Source organism: Pituophis catenifer, unplaced genomic scaffold, assembly GCF_029215685.1.
Source record: "Pituophis catenifer annectens isolate HBS135680 unplaced genomic scaffold, rPitCat1.0.hap2 SCAF_6, whole genome shotgun sequence".
NCBI lineage: Eukaryota > Metazoa > Chordata > Lepidosauria > Squamata > Colubridae > Pituophis > Pituophis catenifer.
The window spans coordinates 35,349,531-35,374,193 of record NW_027256886.1 but is presented as its reverse complement, the minus strand read 5'-3'; the positions used below and the strand labels follow the sequence as shown (position 1 = coordinate 35,374,193).

General features: G+C 38.6%; 1 protein-coding gene across 1 annotated transcript in view; it reads right to left on the bottom strand.

Annotated features, from left to right (window-relative positions):
* SNED1 (sushi, nidogen and EGF like domains 1) overlaps positions 1 to 24,663 on the bottom strand; it is a 77,841-nt gene that overhangs the window by 23,253 nt on the left and 29,925 nt on the right. Inside the window, exons 2-17 of the mRNA XM_070946557.1 lie at positions 21,029 to 21,316; positions 20,053 to 20,193; positions 17,924 to 18,086; positions 15,102 to 15,227; positions 14,781 to 14,894; positions 14,108 to 14,221; positions 13,753 to 13,866; positions 13,461 to 13,577; positions 9,157 to 9,282; positions 6,416 to 6,520; positions 5,450 to 5,563; positions 4,476 to 4,595; positions 3,425 to 3,541; positions 3,228 to 3,344; positions 985 to 1,098; positions 186 to 359 (exon numbers count right to left, since the gene is read on the bottom strand). Of these exons, the coding sequence (XP_070802658.1) occupies positions 186 to 359; positions 985 to 1,098; positions 3,228 to 3,344; positions 3,425 to 3,541; positions 4,476 to 4,595; positions 5,450 to 5,563; positions 6,416 to 6,520; positions 9,157 to 9,282; positions 13,461 to 13,577; positions 13,753 to 13,866; positions 14,108 to 14,221; positions 14,781 to 14,894; positions 15,102 to 15,227; positions 17,924 to 18,086; positions 20,053 to 20,193; positions 21,029 to 21,316 (2,164 nt within the window). The remainder of the gene's footprint in view (positions 1 to 185; positions 360 to 984; positions 1,099 to 3,227; positions 3,345 to 3,424; positions 3,542 to 4,475; positions 4,596 to 5,449; positions 5,564 to 6,415; positions 6,521 to 9,156; positions 9,283 to 13,460; positions 13,578 to 13,752; positions 13,867 to 14,107; positions 14,222 to 14,780; positions 14,895 to 15,101; positions 15,228 to 17,923; positions 18,087 to 20,052; positions 20,194 to 21,028; positions 21,317 to 24,663) is intronic.

The following is a 24,663-nucleotide window of genomic DNA, read 5'->3' as shown; positions in this document are numbered from 1 at the left end:
TCAGTCATTCTTCCAAGATTAATATGTTTAATTGTTACAGAATAGTGCTGAAAAATAAAAGTCAAAAAAGAAATGGTTGTTTGAAGTTGACAGAAAAACAGTGGTCTCATTTTTTTCTCTGTTTATCACATTTCTCTGTTTATCACATATGTACACCCACATATGTATACAGTGAATTAAATTACCATTGCATTCTGGTGGGTCACTCCAGATGCCTTTTGCCAAACATAGGCGAGGGTTATTTTGGGAATTCAGAATATAACCAAGAGCACAGTGATATATTGCCAAGGAGCCCATCTTAGTGGAGTTAAATGCTAACTGAGCATGCTTCACTTCAGTGGGGATTCCGCAGTCAATCTCTAAAGTAAAAAGAGAGAGGGAGGGGAGGGAGGGGGGGTTATAGCAGAAGATAAAAAAGCAATGACTGCCATTATAGTCTTTGACTTACATAAATAAAGACCTCACAGTGATGAGCCTTTTGGGTGTAAATATAAAGGCACATTCATGCGTGAGTGCAGAGTTATTTTAGAAAAGGTATTTTATTATAGCTTGCCATCAGGCAGGCTTTCAGCTATTGGCATCCAAAAGAATGCAACCATACCTGCATGCTTATTTAAAGAATGTTACGAATGCAAGTTTTGGCATAGCTTCTAATCAATATGGATACAAACTTTAGTTCCCTAGTCTCTGAGGGAAAAGAAAATTGTTTGCAAAGCTCTGGGCTGTGAATTCCAGCATGCCTTACCCTGGCTGTGCTGCCAGGTTTTAAACACTTTTTTTCCTGAAAATAAAAAAAAAGTGTGAAGTAGAATATTCTAGAACACTGGCATTTCTATTTAAAAAAAAAAAACACCAGTGTTTTGTTTAATAAAAATATAGGCACTGCCCTCTTTCCTGGCACAGATGAATCTCATGGTGACAATTATTATCTTTTCCAACAAGGAAACTTCTTCTCTAGGGTGTATTATGCTTTTCTAATGTTACCTGATTGGCAGTGTCTTCCTGTGTAACCTGCAGAGCATATGCAGACATAGCTGTTGCCAAAATCCTCACAAGTGGCCCCATTTTTGCATGGATGCAGGAAACAAGGAGAAGGAGCTGTAAAACAGATTCCATTCCAGCATGGTAAACTGTTCCATTCCCATCTTACAAAAGGTTCTATGCAGGACCTTAACATCAGAGATTACTAATACAATTTCACTAATGGCAGAAATTGGAGGTTAGATGGAGGCTCTGTGTGTTGAAACATTTTCTCAATGCAAGAAAAAACATAGGGCCACGTTAGACTTGCCTGGGCATTTCAGGGCATGAAATAAGGAAAGGAACGAGCTGGCTGGTGAAGAGGCATTAATATGACCTTATCCAATAATATCATATGACCATTGGAAATATCACAGATGACCAATCTGCAACCAAATATGTATCCTTTAGTTCTTGTTGTTATTACATTTATATCCCCTTTTTCTCTGATGGCTCAATATACTGTACATGGCGAGACTTTACCCTATTACAATGATACTATGAAGGGCTGGGTTAAGTCACCCAATGAGCTCCATGATCAAGTGGAGATTTGCATTTGGCTCTTTTGGTCTCAGTCCAGCACTTTAAACATTAATACATCTTAGCCCTTCAAATCTGCAAATCAAAGCAGGAATTTAAAATTTCCTGGAATCTAAGCTGATATATATTTCATTAAATTAAATTGATTTTACAGTCTTGGAAATATAAATGACTTCTTTGTCACTTGGCACTTATGAGGTAGACCTAATATTGTCTTTTCACTCTTCACCTGTTTTTATTTTCTCTTCCATCATATTTGGTCTGTTCAAGCAAAAAGCTATCAAGTTATTTTCTACTAAACAGATATAAAGTATGTAGAGTCTTGAAGTGTCAATCAAGTTCCAGTGAAAGACCACTCGGAACTTATATCCAGTTGAATTTAATGGGACATAAGACCCAAAATGTATGTATATGGCTGAAAATTTCCTGTGCTTTCATGAAAATAATGATCATGACACTATCCTGTTCTGAACAGAACAGAACAGGATAGAATATTAAAGTCCTTTTTGGAAAAGTGAACTTTTTTGAAATGAAATCCAGATTGTTTAAGAGATACAAGATGCAAAAGATTAAGGCCCACAGATTATCTTAAAAACATACTAAGAGGTGAACGCAGTTACATTAGCCAAGCTTCAACTTGTTTAATCTCTTGACTCTCTTCGATGCAGATGTCATTAGTTTTATCAAAGAGACTAATACGTAGAGTAGGCAAGAGTAGTTAAACTATTTATACAAACAGCATGAAAGCTAATGAAGCCTTTGAACATAACCTTTTCCTCACTTTTTCATCTGCTTTTATTTTAATGTAACTTTCAGGGGATTAGGATATGGATGGAGACTATTGTGATTCAAATATGAACTCCTAGAAGCCAAAAGTAAAGGATGTTGGGAACTGTAGTTCAGCAACAACTGAAGGGATATACTCTGTCTTCTGGATTAAGAAGAGCTAAATTGTTATTCAAAGGCTTATCACATTTTTCTAACAGTTACAATGAATGCCATTTTAAAATATCCTCTCTTACTGTTGATAATGAGCCGTGGTAGCGCAGTGGTTAGAGTGCAGTACTGCAGGCGATTTCTGCTGACTTCTGGATGCCTGCAATTTGGCAGTTCAAATCTCACCAGGGTCAAGCTTGACTCAGCCTTCCATCCAGTGGTGGGTTGCTACCAATTCGCCTCAGATCGGGTGAACCGGTAGCGGCAGCGGCAGGAGGCTCCACCCACCCACCCGGACATCTCTGCAGATGCGCAGAAGCTTCTGCGCATGAGCAGAAGCATCACATGCGTGCATGCACCCACAAGCAAACCGGTAGCAGCCGAAATTGAAACCCAATACTGCTTCCATCCTTCTGAGGTGGGTAAAATGAGGAGCTAAATTGTTGGGGCCAATATGCTGACTTGCTTAGAGAGGGCTGTAAAGCACTGTAAAGCAGTATATAATTCTAAGTGCTATTGCTATTGCTTATAATAAAATAATATTGTAATTATTTTAAATACTAATGCAAAGTGGATATTTCCTTAGCTTTATTCTTTGGGAATAGAAACACCTGCTGCTTAATGAATGAAGAACCCAACCACAAAACTCTTGGCCAGCCCAAAGGCTACACGCAAAGTCTTTGGATTCACAATTATGCTCCAATAGGCAAAGATCCCTCCTATGCCAATACCTATGTCGCAGTGCCGTCCAGTGTATCCAGGCAGGCAGTCACATTTGTACTTGCCAATATAATGGAAACAGGTGCCCCCATTATGACAAGGTCCTGAGGTACAAGGATCAGGTTTACCTATAAGAACAAAAGATTTAAGTCACAGAGTATACAATTGCAAAGCATTTCAAGGGGACAAAATGTATGTCATTGAGTACCTATCTCGCAGTGTTTCCCTGTAAAGCGGTAGGGACAGGTGCAGTGGTATTCCCCGTCTGATTCCTTACAGGTCCCTCCATTGCGGCAGGGCCCAGAGCTGCACAATTTGGGTCTTGCTGGCAAGAGAAAAGTAATAATACTTGCTATATGTCCTTTGAAAATAAACCCTACACCCCATGCAAATGGGATGAAAGGAGTAGTCTGTTCCTTGCTTGTCTAGTCCTTTCATCACATTAAACCGATTCCTAAACGTCCAACAACCAATCCACAGATACGGATTATGAATAAATTAAAGATAGAAAACCAAATACTTTACCAAAATCAATTTCTGCTATGAATAACATTCACAAATATTGCTAAGCCCAGCTTTGTTTTAAGAATGGTTTGTTGAACAAGCTGGCATTAGACAAAAAGGAGAAGGGAAAAGTCTCATAGAGCAAGTGGGGAAGCTTAGTTAATAACTGTCTGCAACTTTTTAAAGGGATGAGGTCTTGTATGACTGTCTGCTGACCCCAGGAAAAGAAGTGCTTGATTTAAGGAGTTGCCAGCAGTACTCTGCATGTTCCCATGAATGTTCCAAATTATCTTCAATACAGATTGTCCACATAAAACCATATGTTTTTCCCTTCCAAATAAACACTTCCCAGTCAATTTGAGGAATTCTGGGAGTTGAAGTCCACATATCCTAAAGTTGCCAAGGTTGAGAAAGATTAACCTGATAATTATTTCTTAGATAAGATGTTAAGACACACCAAACTCCAAAATGCAATACTTTCCAAGGGCCAATGAATTGGGTTCTTTTTGATACAGACATACTAAGGCAGGATCCTATAATGAATGTTCTTACAAGAGAATACTTCTTCAATGGTCTCACCCAATTTTGGTTGGCCATAGAATGAACCATGCACTAGTTCAGTCATATGGGAGAAAAAATACCAATCCTTGCAATCAGTTTCTCACCCAATCCTGTTCTGGGTGAAAAGGTTGTCTCTCATCAAAGCAGGTTTGAGAATGTAGATTCTGTTCAACCACCTCTGTGTTGTCAAGTACCTTTCTCACAATATTTTCCAGTGAAGCCTCGGGGACAGTCACAGATGTAGGAGTCTTCATGAGCATCACAAGATCCGCCGTTCAGGCAGGGCTCTGAGTCACATGGAGAGGGTGGCTCAGCTGCAAAAGCAGAGATGGCCTCACATGGGCTGATGCTAAATGAAAAACCCACCTGCCCCATGGAGATGAGCTCAATTAAATGACATGGAAAATTAGGACACATCTCTTTGAATTCAGATGCCCATGGATATTCTAGGCCAGGGGTGTCAAACTAGTGACCCATGGGCTGGATGTGTCAGGCACAGGTCATGCCCACCCCAGCTCCGCGAAGGGGGAAAAACATCGCAAAACATCACGTGACGGCAATGTGACACGGCGAGTTTGACACCTGTGTTCCAGGCCATGCATCCTGGGATTGCAGACATAGGAGTGACATAATCTTAAATATACACAGGGTCAAGATGGAGGTGTGTCTGGAGATTTTGCAATACTCTAAAGAGTGATGGCTAACTCTTTTTCCCATATTGCATGGCTGAGAAAAAAAGCACCCTATTCGCTGATGTTAATGTTCAGGAACTGATGCCAAGAAAATGTCAATTTCAAAGGAGGTTTATTTTTTGAAAGATATAGCAGGTTCTCCTTCCTACTATTCACAAATCCCAAACTTAACAGCCCACTTGATATTCTCACCAATTTTACACCATTTACAAGAGAAAGTATAATTTGCATGAGCAGCATAATCAACAACAAAGCTGGTACAAGTCACTTGCACATTATTTTCCCACACTACCATGTCACTTGCATGTTCCTTATAAATTACATTGCATTTCTCAAGATTGCATTTCTCCCTCCTTCATTTTTAAACCTATCCCTTAACCTTCACTAACCAGGCTCACTTTTGATTGGCATCATTACAAGAAATGGTTCTTATAATCAGGATACACTCTAATCCTCTGAGACTTTTTTTTACTTACTGTGATTAGTGCCATAATCTGTATGGCACACGCAAAGGTAACTGCCACCATACTCCATACAATAACCCCCATCAGGGCACTGGGTGTTCATATTGCAAGGTGTAGTAGTCACTTCTGCAACAGATCAAAAGCACATATAGAGTGATTTCTTATTACACAGCTGAGTACGCCACAGATGAGCTTTATAATAATGAGAAATGTCACCCATTAGACTCAGCAGGATCAATTATCTAGCTCAGGGAAAATTATCTACTTTACTTACAAAGCAAGGAGATATAGGACACACAAGAGAAGAAGCAAGTGCTGCATGGCATAAAAATATCTTCCCTAGACTAACACTTCAGTTTAGTCAGATTAACAGTCACTGGCTTGATTTGTAGTCCAAAAGAACTGGAGGGTATCAGCTATAGATACAGACTCAGATCATTACTCGTGGCCAACACAAATTTGGACTGTTAGCTTGGTTCTTGGTGCTTTCAGTGATCATATGCCAGGGAGTGGCTCTGAAGGAATCAAAACATTGGTTGGGCAGTTATGTAAAAACAGTTCTGCCCATGTTCACAAATGGAAATGTCAGTCAGAAGTTTAGGCAGGACCGCTGAGGTGGGATCAACGTGAAATCATCTAAGATCACTAAACAAAGGCAAACAATAGAATTTAAATGGGCAACTAGTATGGTATCTTTCAAGCCCAGAGCAATCTTGTTTGAGTGGAGAAGTATTGAAAAGCGATAGGTCTGATCCTAATTCATCAATGAAGAAAATTAGATAACCTTGAACTAGTCAATCCATAATCAAATCCATTATGGATATATGGATAAAATAGGAGTTTGAATGTGTAGAGAAATCATGCATGCTACCTTGTATATGCCATGATAGGGAGTTAAGAATCAAAATGTAATTAATCACGAAGTTAGATAATTTCAGGCCATCCTGACTGGCGAATCTTCCAAAACCTTTCTCTTACCAAATTCACAAAGAAGCCCAAAATATCCAGGTGGGCAATGGCACACAGTGATATTTCCATCCAGGCATTTTCCTCCATTTCGACACTCGCAGTCATCTGAGAGTTCTGCAAAAATTTGAGGGAGGGAGGAAGAATGTTGAGGAGGACAAATTAGACTCATCTGAGCAAGCAAATCTGAGCCTTCATTAATCTACTTCCAGTAACCAAAGCAGGATGATGCAGCCTGCTGTGAGGAAATATCAGAATTAGAGCTGGTTTTGTATCTTGTGAAGAACTTTTACTTCCTTTTCTTGTAACATCCATTATTTTCTTTAATTAATATCCAAGCAATGGCAAATTACAAATCAGCTGTACTCCCCACAGGAGTAATCACACTTTACCTATTAAATGCTCCCTTGTGGTGGTATCTGTCCTTGGTTCAACAATTCTAATGAGCCTTATTGTTTGTTTTTTTAAAAGACAGCAGACACTGCCTATTCTCTTCCTAGAAGATGGTATGAGACAGTAATTAGTGCCTGTAAGCTTAAGAGTGGGAAAAGCTTAATGAACATAAATGAGGTCAACAGGAGATACAGAGAGAGCATGAAAGAAACTAGTTGAGGAAAAAATGGCCCTGGATAATAGGCATTAAAATAAGAACTAGCAACACATAATGGGAGCTGATTCTGTTCTCTGTGTAACAAGGACAGGTAGCCCTATGAAGTGCTGAAGCTCTTATTTAACATCAGCCAGTTTCCTTCAACTGTACCACCAATTTTAATATGGCCGTTGCTGAAAACCAGTGATACATTTTCCTAACATTTTTAGGCAGAAATACTGGTGGTGGTGATGAAAATGTAAGGCTTAAAGCAGTCTTTATATATACTGCTCAAAAAAATAAAGGGAACACAGGCAGAAGACATCCGAGATCTGAATGAATGAAATAGCCTTATTAAATACGTTGTTCTTTACATACAGTAGTTTATACACTGCTCAAACAACTAAAGGGAACACAAAACTACTATATGTAATGAACCAAGTATTTAATAAGGCTATTTCATTCATTCAGATCTCGGATGTCTTCTGCTTGTGTTCCCTTTATTTTTTTGAGCAGTGTAGTTAAAGAAAAATCTCAAATTCCACCAGTGAAATGTTAAAATCCTGCTTACAATCTTTTACTGCAGATCTGTCCCCTGTATGAGGCTTCGCTACTAAAAATAGATGGAATTTTTTGAATCAACGTTTCTCGATCTGAGCAACTTTTAAGATTTGTGGACTTTAAGCCCCAGAATTCTCCAACCAGCATGCTGACTGGGGAATTCTGGGAATTAAAATCCACGGGTCTTAAAGTCACTTAGATTAATAAACACTGGTCTAAATGAGAACAATATACTGAACATACAAAGATCAAAGTTTCTTTTGGTTTTATGCTGTGCTCACATTTGGCTCACACTTTAATCCCCCGTTTGAAATGATGAATACCCCAAATCTCCTTATGCACTGTCACTCATGCCCTCGTCACTTCCCGCCTGGACTACTGTAATGCTCTCTACATGGAGCTACCCTTGAGGAGCACCCGGAGGCTCCAACTGGTCCAGAATGTAGCCGCGCGGGTGGTTATGGGAGCGACATGGCGCTCCCATGTAACATCTCTCCTGCGCGAGCTGCACTGGCTCCCAGTGGTCTTCCGGGTGCGCTTCAAGGTATTGGTTACCACCTTTAGAGTGCTGCATGGCTTAGGACCTGGGTACCTACGAGACCGCCTTCTGCCACCGGTAGCCTCTCACCGACCAGTATGCTCCCACAGAGAGGGGCTCCTCAGGGTGCTGTTGGTCAAACAGTGTCGACTGGCGGCCCCTAGGGGGAGAGCCTTCTCGGTGGGGGCACCTGCCCTTTGGAACGAGCTCCCCCCGGAGATACGGAGGATCCCGAATTTACGCACTTTCCGCAGTGTCCTCAAGACTTTTTTATTCCAATAAGCTGGGCTGGCCTAACTCTTTTTAATTGCTTAATTTTAATTTGCTTTTAAAAATGGGGTGTTTTAATTAGTATGGGCCAAAATTGTTTAATATATTTTAAATTGTTTTTAAACTTTATATTGTATGTGTTTTATCTTTGGCTGTTCACCGCCCTGAGTCCTTCGAGAGAAGGGCGGTATATAAATCCAAATAAACCAAACCAAACCAAACCAAACCAAACCAAACCAAACCAAACCAAACCAAACCAAACCAAACCTGCAAGTCTTTTGAAATAGATTTGACATCAGAAAAACATGATAAACCTCTTTATTCTGAAAATTCTGAGAGCAGAGTTCAAGCAAGGAGGTATGATGGCCATGACACACACTTAAAATAGTAGCTACTACACCATACAGCTGACTCTGAAGTCATGTCAGTATCTTCCATGTCATCAGTACCACCACATGCAAATGGAGACATCAATCCCATTATTAGTTTGCTAACTACTAAGGCAAATATTTTCCTTTGCAAATTCCTGATAGGATCTTATTATTACTGATAAATCTAAAACAACTGGGAATTTAATGTGGTTGGAGAAAGTATTAATAGTAATTTTTCCAGAGCTAGAACCTGCATAGATACAATCACTTTCAAAAAGAAAACAAACGAAAAACAATTTGTTTTCCTCAAACTACCCACCCAGACTGCAGTGTTCCACTGCTAATTTGGAAATAAATGTATACAGGCATGAAACTCAAGGAGAGCACAAACATTTTGTTTAGTGTGTTTGACTCCAATACTTACTATCTCTGCAGTCAGTGCCTGCGTAGCCTTCTGCACATTCACAAACATAACCTTGACTGCTTTCAAGACATGTGCCCTCATTCTGGCATGGATTGGAGCTACAGGCATTAGACATTCTAGGGCCACCTAAAAAACATCAGTAAAGGACTCATGAACACATATAAAGAGAGATACATTTCTGTAGCACAAAAAAGAATATTAGAACATCTTCTCAGTATCAAATATAGAAGCTGGTCTTTATCTATAAAGCCCTACATGACATCTGGCCTGATTACTTTTGGGATCACCTATCTCTCATAGTATCCACCCAACCAATCCCATCTCGCAGGGTTGATGTGCTTAATCTTCTTTTGATTAAACAATTCCATCTATCTAAACAATACAATACATAGTTGCATTTTGTGAGATGGATGGCTATATAAATAAAATAAATAAATTTGATAAATAAATAAAAGTGCTCTGCTTTAGCACCTGGCTCCTTGCTGGTATTTTGTACAGTCTTGAAGACATTGCTCTTCATCTTGGCTTTTGGCAAGAGTGATTGTGGGTTTGCTTGGTTGTTTCCTGGTTTCTGCCATATTTTCTTCTTTGTTTTTATTACTGTATTATTTTATTGTTCTGTATATATTTATCTGGGAACCACTCAGTTGGATTGTATAAAAATTTCTTTATTTAATTAAATACACCTCCTACAGGGAGGGCACACGAGAAGTAAACACAGATGACTTTAGACAATCTAGCATCCCCAAAATGTAGGCTCTCAAGTTAAGAGGCAGTTCCTGTATGTCCAGTTTTACATATCAACACTTCTTTACCACCGCATAGATATTAGGAGGACCTACATGAAGTGCAAAAAATCTGGTCACTTGTGGGCTTTGCTTTACTAAGGATAAGATAATGGATGGAAAGTTCTGTCTAAGAGACTGATTCTACTTTCTTAACAAGGGCTACCTCAAATAATTCGGCTACAAGGCTAAAAATATCTGAAATTAATCTAGTTTGATACCAAGAATTTTCTTTTCACAAAGCTAATCAACAGAATACAGATAAGTCCTTGACATATAACCACAATTGTGACTACGGTACAAAGTTCATAATTAAGCAGCACAGTTGTTGAGGCATCACATGACTGCACCCAATTTTAAGACATGATGGTTAAGTGAATCACCATGATTGTTAAGCAAGACACCATGTAATTGTGATTTGTGATCTTCCCTGCCAGCTTTCCTATTGATTTTGTTTATTGGAAACCAGATGGGAAGTTCCAATGATGTGACTACAAGGTGCTGCAACTACTGTACTGTAAATGTGAGCTAGTTGCCAATCATTGAAGCATAATCACACAATCATGTGAATGGTGCAATTATTGTAACTTTGAGGATTGTTTTTGCAGTGCTGTCATAACTTTGAACCATTGTTAAAGAAGTGGTTGAGAACTACCTGTAACTCCTAAAGGGATTTTGAGATGTGATCTATGAATCAATTTCCACAATGATTTTTAAATAATTGCTCTATTATTACAGACTTTCTTTGGACTCTGCTACCTTTTTTAGTTGTGGTTCGCTGGGAAAAACATAAGACCTTTTCAGGTTCATAATATTAATATTATTAAAGATTACTTTTTACAACAATAAAACTAATAAAAAGAAAATAATAAAAAGAAAAAATAGACACAGATAAAAAAATGGAGAATATAGAAATATAGAAAAGAAATATAAGAATAAAGAAAAAATAAATATATAAAGAAGTGACTTCCCCTTTCATCACAAGAGTAAACAATTTTAGTAACTTACTATCGTCTCTTAAAATACAACAGATGATCTCTTTTCCACATATCCCATCTTTATTAAAAAAAATACATTAAAAAGTCATCATTTCAGTCCTGATGTCAGCAAATATCCATTAAGGCTTACCAGAGATAACATTTTAACCTTGATCAAATAAATCAATGTTATATTCCTTCCTTTTATATTTAACCATCTTCTTTAATCTCTTCAAAATGCCCTAGAACTTTTTTCATTTTTTTGTCCCTCCTTACAAAATTCTTTAAAGCTTTAACTTTAAAGTTAAACGCTTTTGTAAATACTATATACTGTAAATGGATTTATCTAGATTACTCTCTTGATTTGTTATTTATATAACCCTTTTGATTATTACGACATCAGCTGATTTCTTTTGCAACATTTTTTCCATGTCATTCTTATAGCATATCATTTTTAAATTCCCTTTTAAATCAGTCTCAATCATGTCAGGTAATACTTGTTCCTCTTCTATAGCATCTTTTCAACATAGTCTATCTACAGAGGCAGACACTCTTAAAATTAACTTCTGAGTCCTTTCTTCAAAAATAATCTTCAATATGCCCAGTGTTAAAATAGTTCGCTTCATTCAGTTTTAGTAAGTGTACATGTTCTTCTCATTTAATTGTAATCCTTTGTTCCTTCTGGTTCCTCTAGTGTCCAATTTTTAAACTATTATCTTATTATTTCTTTTAAGAACAAAAGCATTTTTCCATGGCAATAATTTTTGATAATTAATTCCAAAATCTTAATTTAAATTTATCTGGATCCTTACTCCATTTGTAACTTTCTAAAACAAAAGTTCTAATTACCTTTTTATATTTATTTTAGAAAAAAAAATCTAAATCCTTAAACATGTATTTAAATTTTCTTTTGGCAAAGATTGAAGGAAACTCATCTGGTGTTTTCAGACTTGTCAATCCAAAAGTACAGAATAGCTGAAAAATAATTAATTGTCAATTTCTGAAAGTGATTAGAAAAGGAAATATGTGAACTCAGTGTCCCTTTAAAGGCACTGAATATGGTTTGAGAAAGATGGCTATTCCATCATCTCCCAGATTTTGAAATCTGTCAGAGACTGCTGTCTTGGGGTTTCCTCATGTGCAGCAACTATCTGGAACACTTGTGGACAATTCTCGCCCTCTTTATGTTTGCAGAGGAATTGTGAAGAACCGGTCTCCTTGCCAGCTCTTTATTCTGCCAGCTTTTCAGTTCCACTTTCTGCAGCGCTGACTTCAGTTTGCCGTTTCTTCCCCAGAAGAGACCTTTTCAGTTGTCATCCCCAGATCATAGAATTTAGCTACTCATTATGGTTTAATTGTTCTGTTTTAAATATTTTACCCTTTATATATTCTATTGATTGATGGTGTTTTAATGGTTTTGTACCTAAATACTCTCTGGTGTAATGTTAATTAGAATTATATTTAAGAACTAAAATAAAAAAGTTAGAGTCTGGATGCCAGCGTTCTTTCCATCAGGAAAAATGGTAAGGTATGCTAGTAGCTCTGTACCATCAGGAGAATGACAGATATCCTTTCTTTTTATAAAGGTTTTTTTTTTAAAAAAAATGGTCAGGTAACACATGCCTTATTACGCAAGTTCAAAGAGGGCCATGAAATCAGGATTAAAGTGCAGTAAGCATACATAGGGAGACTCCTTCCCAAAAACCCCCTTTATACAGTAAAATGCCACTGAGCTCTTAAAACACTCACCTTGTACTGGTATCACTTAAGACTACTTCAAAGCTTCATTAAAAACTAGGAGCTTGGGGTAAGAGTAATGAATTCTTTTATGCAAGGTTTAAGTAAAGTGTGTCAAGTTTCGAGGTCGTCTCAAATAAATTGCATTTCAAACAAAGTCTTTGAAGAAAAACTCCTATTTATTAAGCACGACATTCTAACCCGACTCAAATTGAAGCCAACACTGACTTCCAGCCCCCAAACCCTCCCTTTCCGTTCCCCACTCCCCTGCACTCATTGGCCATCTTCCAAGTGATTCTACCCCTAATCTACTCCAGCTCAAAGGAATTTCCCCCCTCCCATCTCATCTCCTAGGGGATATTATCTCCAGGGAAAATAAGTAGGTGAAAAGTCAAACGTCCCTTTCCAGACGCCTTCGCTTCTCCTTCTTATGTCAGCACTAGAGTAAATGCAGGTTGAAGTGCTGACAAAGTGACTAGTTCACTCTAAGCATGGATCCAAACAAGTACGTCTGGAGCGTGATTACTTATGCTGAGAGTCACTTAACCCCAGCCAAACTGACCCTCTGGTCAAAAAAAGCTCCCCATCCTTGAGCTGTAACTGTTTAATGAATAAGCAGTAGTTGGATGAGGAAACACAATTTCCAAAAGTAAACTAAAGAAGAAGCTGAACAATTTGAATGTCAAACATAACCAGTCGCTGGATTAAAAAAAATAGTGGAGAGCATTCTACATGAGGAGGATGTATAGAGGCAGTGTTGAACTACACATTTTTCCCTTTAGAGAAAACAGACAAATATACTCACCATATTGGCAATTGTTCCCATAGTAGCCTGGTGAGCATGTGCAGACATAGCGCCCTGGGCGAATATAGTTGCACATCTGCCGATTCCTGCAATTTCTGCCCTCACAGGTTGAAGGATCTAGAATGAAGAGGAGGGAGCTTCAGTATAGATCAATGAAGCTGAATAATTGAAGATAACACATACAAGGATGGCTCTAAGCCGAGGGCCTGAAAGTAGCAAAGAAAGAGAAAGAACAATAAAGACTAGCTTTGTAGGAAGAAGGATGCCATCATGCAGTTATAAAATCGGGCACCTATTTCACAATGCTGTCCAGTAAAAGGTGTTGCACAGGAACAAGTATAGTTGTTAACAAGATCCATACATTGCCCACCATTCAGACACGGACTGGACTCACATTCATTTATTTCTGCAGAGAAAAGAAAGAGAACAAAAATATGAAGTCTGAAATGAAGTTATCGTGTTCATTTTGTATAAAACTATACTGCTCAAGCACTACAAGATCTGTTATTCATAAACAGGGAATTAACTGATTAAATAAACAGAAGTACTTATTAACATAGAACAGAAACAAACAATGCAATTGCTATCAGATGAGCTGGAGATTAAATGGTGATTACATTAAATACATATGCTTATTTTTGGCTCACCTATTTCACAGTCTTCTCCAGTATAACCTGGCTGACAAAGGCAGACAGCTGTTGTGTTTGTTATTTGGCACTCCCCACCATTTTGGCATTCTTTGGTTTTACATGGAGACTCCTCTATTATATTTCAACAACAACAAAAGGAAAATTAAATTATGATGTTAAGGTATTTTTTTCATTGACAAAACCATACAAGCTATAGAATCTCTCAGCTTCTGAATATACACACAACCCAGCTATTGAAATTAGCATTGTTTCTTGTTTAATGGAAGATAAATAAATTGTAATGAAAATTATATGGAAGGGAAATATGGGAAGTTTCATGGTAGCCATACCTATCTATCTTATCTGGGGCACATGCTTCCATTTCATCTCTTTGGTCATCCTAGCTGGGCATTCTGAGAAGTGCAATCCAACACCTCTGGAGATACCCTGTCAGTAAAGCAAATTCTTTCCTAAAATTAAAGTAATTGCCACAAAGAAGTTCTGCTATGACTTTGTCTTTGTTATGTGTCTAATTAATCTGCTTTCTGCTCAAGCAAAAATTCAGGGCAGCTAAAAAAATTAAAGCACAAAAAATTGAATGCTAAATACTATTAATAGTAAAGTCATAATCACATTTTCTCCTTAGATTTGTTATTGGATTGTGTCTTTGCTCTTACACAATATTTCTCACCAATTTCACATGTAGCTCCTTTAAATCCTGGTGCACACCAACAGCTGAAGCTGTTGATGCCACTGATACAAGATGCTTTATTATGACATGGATTGGAAGCACACTCATCCACATCTGGAAGAGAAAATGAGAGGTGCTATGGATTAGGATTTACTCAGATACTCAATTCCTCTTTCCCCAGGGAGAAAAAATCATATATATAGATCTATAAATTTAGATTATCTAAAATAAAAAAGTAGCTGTATAAGGTCTAATTTGTGGCTGAAATAGTATACGGTAGTTGCTCCGTACAATTGTGCACAGCAGAGAAGCAGGACTCACCAATTTGGCATTGTTTTCCAGTGAAACCAGCGAGACAAGAACAAGTGTATGAAGGGTTCCCTGTGATGCAGTCCTCAATACATTTTCCTCCATTCAAGCAAGGACGAAGTGTCAAACACACTGAAGCTGCATGAAGAAATAAACCCGCTATTCAATAGCTGGAAGCATGCTCAGAGAGATGTTAGACGATGTGGCAACAGAAGTATTAGACTAATCCAACTTCCTTTGTTCTTGTAGATCAGGGCTGTCAAACTCCCAGCCCATGGGCTGGATAGGTCATGTGCTGGTCAGGCTCATGCCTGGTTTAGTGAAGGGGAAAAAAGTCCCGATACATCACGTGACACTGCCGTGACGACGTGAATTTGACACCCCTGTTGTAGATGATTCTCTATAATGAACTTAGATTACCAATGTGCAGAAGTATCACACCACACAATGTAATGTACTTCATTCACATTTAAATTGGTTTGAAATTTACAATAAATAAACCTATTATTTAAAAAATTAGTTTAATACAGAAAGTTGGTTTTCCTTGCTTCAGTTGTCCATGCCAGTACTTTTATTGATCTACCTAAGAGTTTTACAATCTTTTGGAAAATCTAGATAATGACATTAATATCTCGATAGATCAATATTCAGCCTTTTATTAAATGAACTTTTAGTAATCTTTATTAAATCATTTTTACAGAAAAATATTTTTGATCAATCCTATCATCTTCATGGCATCCCTTTGCCTTTTGCTATATTGTAATACTTTTATGACAACCTCAAGAGTTAAGAACTACTTCAATACCAATCCATTTCCCATTGTTAAAGAATTTTGGCAAGAATTATGTGTTCAAGGAAATAAAAAAGAGGCAGAGAAAATCAGCTACTAAATCTCTAGAATTGTTACATTTGGCAATCAGGGAGTGGGAGAAGAAAGAAGGTACAATAGGTTAGATAGCTCCAGAGATGCATATCTTGAAGATGAACAGATAAATTTAAATTAAGAATGAAGAGTTAGAAGAGAAATCATTTAACTCTTAGAGGCCAAAGATTGGGAAAATCTGAATACATGTTTTTATCTAGAAACCATGCAGACCCTGCAAAACTAATCGTCACAGATTGTGGGAGGTTTCAATTTTTGAACAAACCCTCAGCATTATAGGAGAATAATATCTGGCATGATGGGTAGCTTTTACTGATGGTTTTAGTCAATCCCTGGGGGAGGTTTAATTTCACTTCCCATATGGATTTGCAAACATATCTAGTAGTGACCTCAGAGCTCCACAAATTAAACATTTTGCAACTAAACTTGGGATAGAATCTAATGTATTCATTTGGATAATACTCAGGGATTGCAACTTCCAGAATTCCAGCTATTAAACTTGCAGAATAATCTGGGAACTGCAGTTTTATCAGATTCAGGACATCAGATTGGAGAAAACTGGCATACATCTGGGACCAAACATGACTGAATTAATTTAAGAAAACATTATGGATTTATGCTTGCAATTATGCTTGGATTTATGATTGTATAGAATTAATTTACAGTTTAAGAGTCTTTAGACTTTTTCTAAACCAACAGCTTTGACATGTAAGAAGAACTAATGAGAAGACTTGAGTTCTAAATACCATGAACCTCAATAGGTAATTGGTGCCCAACAGGAGAGGAAAGCACCATAGATGCCACTTTTAGTTCATGGTTGAGATGAATGCCATGATACGAAGTGTAACAAGCAGAGTATTAACTAAGAAGAAACTAGCTTTCCCTCATCTTCCAAAAAATTCAGTGTTAAAATTAGGGAATCTAAGATTTATTTGAGAATATAGTAAAGATAGTAAGCATGGATGAATTTGTTCTCTCACTTTTGTTGGGGAAGATGGGAACACCTCTCCTGCGCGAGCTGCATTGGCTCCCAGTGGTCTTCCGGGTGCGCTTTAAGGTGTTGGTTCTCATCTTTAAAGCGCTCCATGGCTTAGGGCCAGGGTATTTGCGAGACCGCCTGCTGCTACCGATAACCTCCCACCGGCCAATACGCTCTCACAGACAGGGCCTCCTCGGGGTGCCGTCGGTCAGGGAATGTCGGCTGGCGGCCCCCAGGGGGCGAGCCTTCTCTGTGGGGGCACCCGCCCTGTGGAATGAGCTGCCTCCTGGAATACGATTGATCCCGGACCTCCGGACCTTCCGTAAAGCCCTGAAGACGTTTTTATTCCATCAAGCCGGCCTAGCCTAAATGGTTTTTTAATTGGGATTTTAAATTTTATGGATTTGGGGTTTTAAATTTGGGTAGCCAATGATTTAATTCTTTTAATTATCTTAACTTTTGCATTTGTATGTTTTTTAACTTTGGCTGTTCACCGCCCTGAGTCCCTTCTGGGAGAAGGGCGGTATACAAATTAAATAAATAAATAAATAAATAAATAAATAAATAAATCTTAATTTCAGGATCATCATCCTTTCATATAAAGACCTGCTTTTCTCAGAGGTATTCTGTTTATGTCTTATTTCTACTTATTTCATTCTCAAGAAATAATTAAGTAGCTCTTAATCAGCCAGAAGAGATCTACAGCCACCAAGGGATTCAGTCTGAGTAGCACAGTCATATCCCCCAAATTTATAACTTGAATAGTTTCAGCATCAGTACATCCCATGTCTTGCTAACCATATTTATTATACTGTATTAATGTAACAATTCAGTAAAGTATTCAGAAGTTTATGTGCCACTCACAACTGCTCCTATTGCATGGCTGCCGCCCTTCATAGAACTTTCACAGGGACAAAGAGAAGGGCTGGAAGAATTGGTTTCATTAAATAAACCTAACTGCTGTCCTCTTACTTGTGTTGTTGCAGCCCCCCACTTGCACCTGGGCATCATCGATTCTGAATACCCAGCGCCCGGGGATACCCACATTTGTCGTCATCTCCACGTCGACAATGTCATCAGTGCGGGATCCGGGGATGTTAAAATACCGTTTTCCATCACCGGCATTGAAACCTGCCTAGAAGACAAGGGCAGAGACTGAAACCTCTTGCTGGGGAAAGCAGGGCAGCTGTAGGGAAATGCAAGGGACTTCTCTCTTCCACCATGCCCAGTGCCCTGCAGAGGAATGGACTGCAAGAACATAAGGAAGGGAAGCATCCGATTTCCCTGAATGTTGTTTTGTGTTTCTGCTTCCCATCTAAATAGCCACTATTTTGCATAAGAGGCACTAGCAATCTCACAATACAACTCCTCTGATCCCTCAGTGGAGATAATAGTTTGCTCTTCTAGAAGTTTTCCTTTGACAAATTCCTTACAAGGAGAAGTCCTGTAGTTCAGTGAAAAATCATATGCTTTGTCTATATGGCACATCCTCTGACTCCACAGATTGAGCTGGGAAGGGCTCTGGTCTGGAATCTTGAAGTGCCATTACTAGTGTTAACAGAACTCAGCAAAAGGGACCAATGAGCTCATTTGATATATGGCAGCTTGATTTGTTCCTAGATTATCTTCACTTTCTGAACTTCTTAAACATTCAATTCCCAGGGCATTCAATTCTGATGAAACATGTTGCCTGAACTTAGAGGTTCTTGATCTTGTCAACGCCTAAATGGGAGACCCCATAGAAACCCAGCATATGTCAAGTTGATTCCACAGGGGAAAAAGGGGATATGAGTGTAATAAATGTAGCCAGAATGTAGCTGTTTGAGTTTTCTTGTAAGCCAGGGGTCAGGACTCCTGGATAAGAACTCTTGACTAGGCAGTCATACAGTCCATAAATGACTAAAACTGGTTCACAATTAGCAAACATTGTTGTGGGCCACCAACATTTGGAGGTTTACTTGCAAGTTTATGTTGAGGCAAGCATTTTTCTCTAGGACTATTTATTTGGACCTTGGTTCCAGCTGCTTCAGGACAGACCAGTAGAAAATAAGCAGCGTATATAGCTAGAAGCCATCTCCTACTGTTTTGAATGTCATCTGTGATTAAAGACTTTGGCTAAAACACATGATAACTGTCATCATTAAAAGGAAAAAAAGGAGGTGGGAGGGGAAGAGGGAGTTCAGATGGTCTACTTGTGCAACTCTTTTCCCAAATGGCTTTTGGCACCAAAAGGCCCCAGCAATCCCCACTCATCCATGACTCACTAGCTGGAAAGTGCACAAAACACTGAGCTTATTTTCATCCCCATTCATCTATAAATCTTGGACTCTCTTGCTGCTTTCTACAAAATGAGCACAGCTCTGTTAGCTCAAGCCAAGCAGCAGCCTCTGCCATGCTGAGATTGAGGTCCTTCTGCCGAGCCACTCTATCGTGTTGCAAATTACAGCAGCAAATTCTCACAAATTTGGTCAGAAGCCAGTGCCTGGTGAAAAACTTTTCAACTTCCTCTCTCTCCCCCTTTGGCTGAGCTAGGGCAGGGTGTTCCTAAAGCACTGTACAGTATCCAAAGCATGTGGTTACTGCTCTGTTTACAGTCATAAAAGTCTACACTCCTGAATTTCTGGGGCTGAAAATGGATTAATTTCCTATACACCTGCAACTTCCTGCTTACTGGAGATAACTCAGATGACTGCCAGCAGCTGGCCAAGCATAGATCAATTAATGGTAAATCCACACCTCTGAACAGCCACCGACTAAAAGAAAGAAAAAAAAAACATATAGGATGAAATATAAATGCCAAGAGAAAGTTGTACTTGCTGCAGCCATTGCTGGATGACTCTTTTTAAAAAGTTGATGGCTAATGAAGGGAAGGAACTCAGAAGCACTGGCCAAAATAAAGAGCTGCAGTTTCCTTCACTAAAGGTCCTAGGTAGTTTTAGCTCTGAAGGGAAGGGAAAAATAAGTATTATTTAAGTTGAGGCTAAGGATTATCTTGGGCATGATAACCATTTCAAGACAACCAACATCATCCTCAGCCATCTCCAAGAATGTATGCCGTGTATTAGAAAGGAGACTTGCTTGAATGTGATCATGTAATCTACCTGGGCTGCTATCCCTCCCAGGCCTCCTAAATTTCCTCCACTGCTGGCATGCATGCCAGTGGTCCAGGTTATTGATTCATAGTTGAAGATAGTGAAGGAAAGCAGGCCGTCAGTGATGAGGACTATCTGGAAAGTATTTACCTGCAAGAAAAAAAAAACACAGAGAGGGTATTAAGGCAATAGGCAATGTGCAGAAAGTTCCAACATTAATACTGAAGTAAAACCTTCTCAAGGAGGTCTCAAACAATACTTCTTGAGCTTTTTTGAGTCCTGAAGAGCTGCTTGGGCTGCAAGAGAGGCAGAGTCCTCTGAGGAGAAGATTCATGACAAGAATAGCAACAGCACTTATATACCGATTCATAGTGCTTTACAGCCCTCTCTAAGCTATTTTGCAGTCAGCATATTGCCCCCAACAATCTGGGTCTTCATTTTATGGACCTCAGAAGGATGGAATGTTGAGCCAACCAACCTTTGAATGGTTAACTTTTTATTGTTTTGCTATATTGTGTGCCCTAATTCCTATCTTTTTAAGTAGTTTTAATTTGTATTTTTTCTCTTTCCTTTATCAATGGAATGAGTATTGTATTTTATTCTCTGATCTCTCATACTATAGGAAAGATAGAATGCAGATGTCTGAAATGAAGGAAGATGATTCTCAATCATCCAGGTCATGATTGTCCCAAAAGTGCTTTTGCAAAAAGCAACCGGACTTCTAACTAACTTAGTTTTTCCTTAATAATGTTTTGCTTTTTGTCCCAGAAGCTTCTTCTGGGTTGAGAAGCAAAATGTTTTCAAAGAAAAAAAACAAGAAAGCCTTTTGGAAAAGCACCTTTGGGTCTGAAATGAAGATTACTCTGCTGATAAATCCACAATTTACTACAGTTTCTGTTCCGCCCAAGCTTAATCACAATGGGGCAGGGAGGAAACGCTTTTATTCTTATTACCCATCAGTCAATATTCTGGTCCTGATACTTACTGGAGAAAACAAGTTTCCTCCAAAGAAGGTAACCTTGTTCCAAGTTGCTATGAATATCCACTGGGCAGAGAACTCTGGGAATTCTGGGAAATATTTTGCGATATCCTTAGTGGCTCTCTCCAAAATAGCTTGGTCTGTGGTTTCCCGGTAATACACTTGTCCTGAACGCCGGTTATCGACATCAGCCCAGAATGCGGCAACAACACGTCGGTCATTGGAAATGGGGAACGCCACAGGGGTGAACTGAGATACCTCTTTCAAGAAGGAGATGATTCCATTGTTGTTTACCTAGGCAGAAAAAAAAGCTAGATGTGGTGAAAAAATAAAATACATTTAGCTATGAGAGACTGGGGATAAAGCAAACTCCCTCGCCTTACTTGACCTTCCACCAGAAAGACAGCAGAAACCACATAACAAACCATATAACAAAAATACGCCGCAATATAAGCCTCAGTGCTTGTTATAGAAACCATATCTTGAAATTAAATATCTGTTCTTCTTGCCATACAAGTATGCCATTCTCCCAACTTTTAAACCAAAAGAAAAAGTATACCCACAAATAGCCAGAGATCTGCTTCTGCCTTCAGCTATTCCTCTAACCACACTCTTTGCTTGCCTCCTGCATAATAGGGTTGGAAAGCCATTGCCCAAGGATCTAAGAAGGCAGGCAGAACAAACCATACCCTGTTCTCTTACCGGAGATGGGCCAAAGGAAGGAGGAACAGCTGAGAAAACTGCAGCAGCCACAGTGATCTAAACAAACAAGGTGAAGTTCATTTGGGCCAGTCTCACCTTCAAATGCACTCAAACTTTGCATTTCCTCCCATGATTTAAAGAGGCAGAAAAGTATATTTTGAAGGTGCTCTAGGACAAACAGCATTTTTGAAGACAGGTGAGACTCTTCTGTCAAAGCAGCATTTGCTGGGGTGAACTAAAAGCAGACCCATGAAATCAAAAGGCAAACCACATCTCCCATGTAGAAGCAAATACTTTATGGCCAGAGATGATTTGTTCGGACACACTGTTTTATTTCTTACTGTTCTATACCGTTTCATCCCCTTGATACATGTTGTTATTAACCAGATTTGCAGCAAAAGCAATTTCAGAAAAGAGAAAGAAGTATGAGTTATATTATGGCATTCTACTAATATCACAAATATGATATTTATGTAAAGGATTGAAATCTCTCATTCAGAAAAAAAATCACATCATAAACCCTCAGTGGAAGATACAGTAATGAAGTGGATTGTAACCTGTCTTATGCCATTGTAAAAAGTCCTCCAGATGCTATCTGTTTCCTTGAAAACACTCCTTATCTGTACAGAGACAGTTTCATAGGGAAAATACTGAAATGCTATCTTACTTCCACACTTAAGTCTTCAGTCAGGCAGAGAGTTGCTGATATAAAGTAGTATTCAGGTTTATAGAAGTTGAGTGGTACACTATGTTATTTTCAATGTTCATAGCCTGGGTCAAATTACATGGATTTTGCTCATGTCTCAATTCTCTGACTACCATAATTGGATTTTTCCAACACAAATGAAGTTTCCTGTTCTTTATCCTTCCTTGCTATACAACTTCCTACATGAAGTAGGGCAGAAACAATATTTTCCCACCACCTAAGAACCTCATGGCTTTGAAGAACATTTTTTGGAGGCCATATACAAATGGAGTCAAACCTTGATTCTTTGAATCTCCATTATGTAGACTTCGGTTACAATGGACAAAAATTCACTTTAGACTTTATTTCCAAACAATGGGCAAAGTTCATTGTGTTCAAAGTAATGCAGGGAACTGATATATTAAATGAGATTCAAATTAAATTACATAACTTGCTTAATTTATTTATTTATTAAACCAATTTAGCAATAGCACTTAGATTTATATACCACTTCACAGTGCTTTACAGCCCCCTCTAAGCTGTTTACAAAATCAGCATACTGCCCCCAACAATCTGGGTTCTCATTTTACCCACCTGGGAAGGATGGAAGGCTGAGTCAACCTTGAGCCTGGCTCTGTATAATTTATATTATAAACCAACTCTGGGAGATAAACATCAGAACTAAAACTGTTAATAAATAGATTAAAAAGCATAAAAACCAAGCTAAAACAAAGAATAATAGACAAAGGGTTGTTAAAAATAGCGGAATCATCTCACTAGTTCATCAGTCCCCTAGAGTTCCCAGGTCTGCTAACATAACCAAGTCTTGAGAACCTCTGGAAGTTTAACAATGACAAGGTGAACTTCATCTCAGGGGAGAGAAATTCCATAATCAAGGACCACAGCAGAAAAGGCCCATCATCTAGGATCCATGAAATGTAGCTCTTTAGATGATGGAATAACATACCCTCTCTGCTGGATCTGATAGGATGGGCAGGTGAAATTTGAGCAGATAGCCCCTCAAATAACCTGGTTCCATGCCATGAAAGGTTTTTAAGATCAACACCAGAACCTTGGACTGGGAAACAAACAGGTAACCAATGCAGCTCACAAAACAGAGGTGTGAAATTTTGGTTATGGTATAGATTTAGAGAAGTGGCAAAAATTATGGTCACATAATTATAAGATGACGATGTCCACAGCATATAAGGAAAATTTGTATAAGATGTTTTACAGGTGGCATTTATCCCCGGCAAGGATAGCCAGAATGTTCAAGAACAAATCGGAGAAGTGTTGGAAGTGCCACCAGATTTTGGGATCATACTATCATATGTGGTGGAGGTGAAATATGATATATGGAAAGAAATCATGATAAAAAGCTGTAAAAAGCCATGATATGGGGAAAAGAAGCATATGTTATATATAGGTATTTTGAAGATTTTTTAAAGCACAAAAAGATAATAATCGACCGTTACACTGTCTGTACTTATCTGAAAGAATGATGTTTTTATGTTGTTTTTGTTGGAAAAAAACAAAAACAAAGCAGAGGTGTGACATTTGTTTTGTACCAGCTACAGTTTATAGATAAACTGTTTAATTCTGAATTACCTTGGAAAAGCCCTGAGCCACCTCAGATCCCACTGCCAGGAAAGTCAAATTGGGAAGTCCCCCAAGATCACAGGTCTAGGGAACTCCAATGGCAATTTGGAGATGGAAGCAAGGAACTCAGGCACGGAGTTTGCTATGTAGCAGTGAATCTGGTACAACGGCAACAGTCCTAACTGATTCCTAGAGCCCAACTTAATTAACAGGATGTCACATCCAGTGATTTGTGGAACAGCACTCCTGAAAGCTCTAAGTGATTCTCAGATGACAATTGCCATACCATTGTCCCTGCCTACGTTCTTGCCTGATGCCATACTCATAACCTCACCAGGCACTTCTCTGAGAGGAAGAGGTCCCCTTTGGGACCCAGCAGTTTGCTAATACATTCCAGGTTAGCCCTCTCATGCATAATCAAATCGCAGATGAAGGATGGCTTATTATAAACCAACCTGGCATTTAAGACCCTGGATGGAAGGTATATGCTATATCAATGTGTCATTTGCACCAATCTGCATCATCTGGAAAACTGATACAAATGGTGTCAAATATCAATTACATAATTATACAAATAATGTAAATTTGGTTGCCCTGGACATTCATATATAATTCAAACCCTTTCTCCACAAATGGTTTATTTAATTGAAGTTTA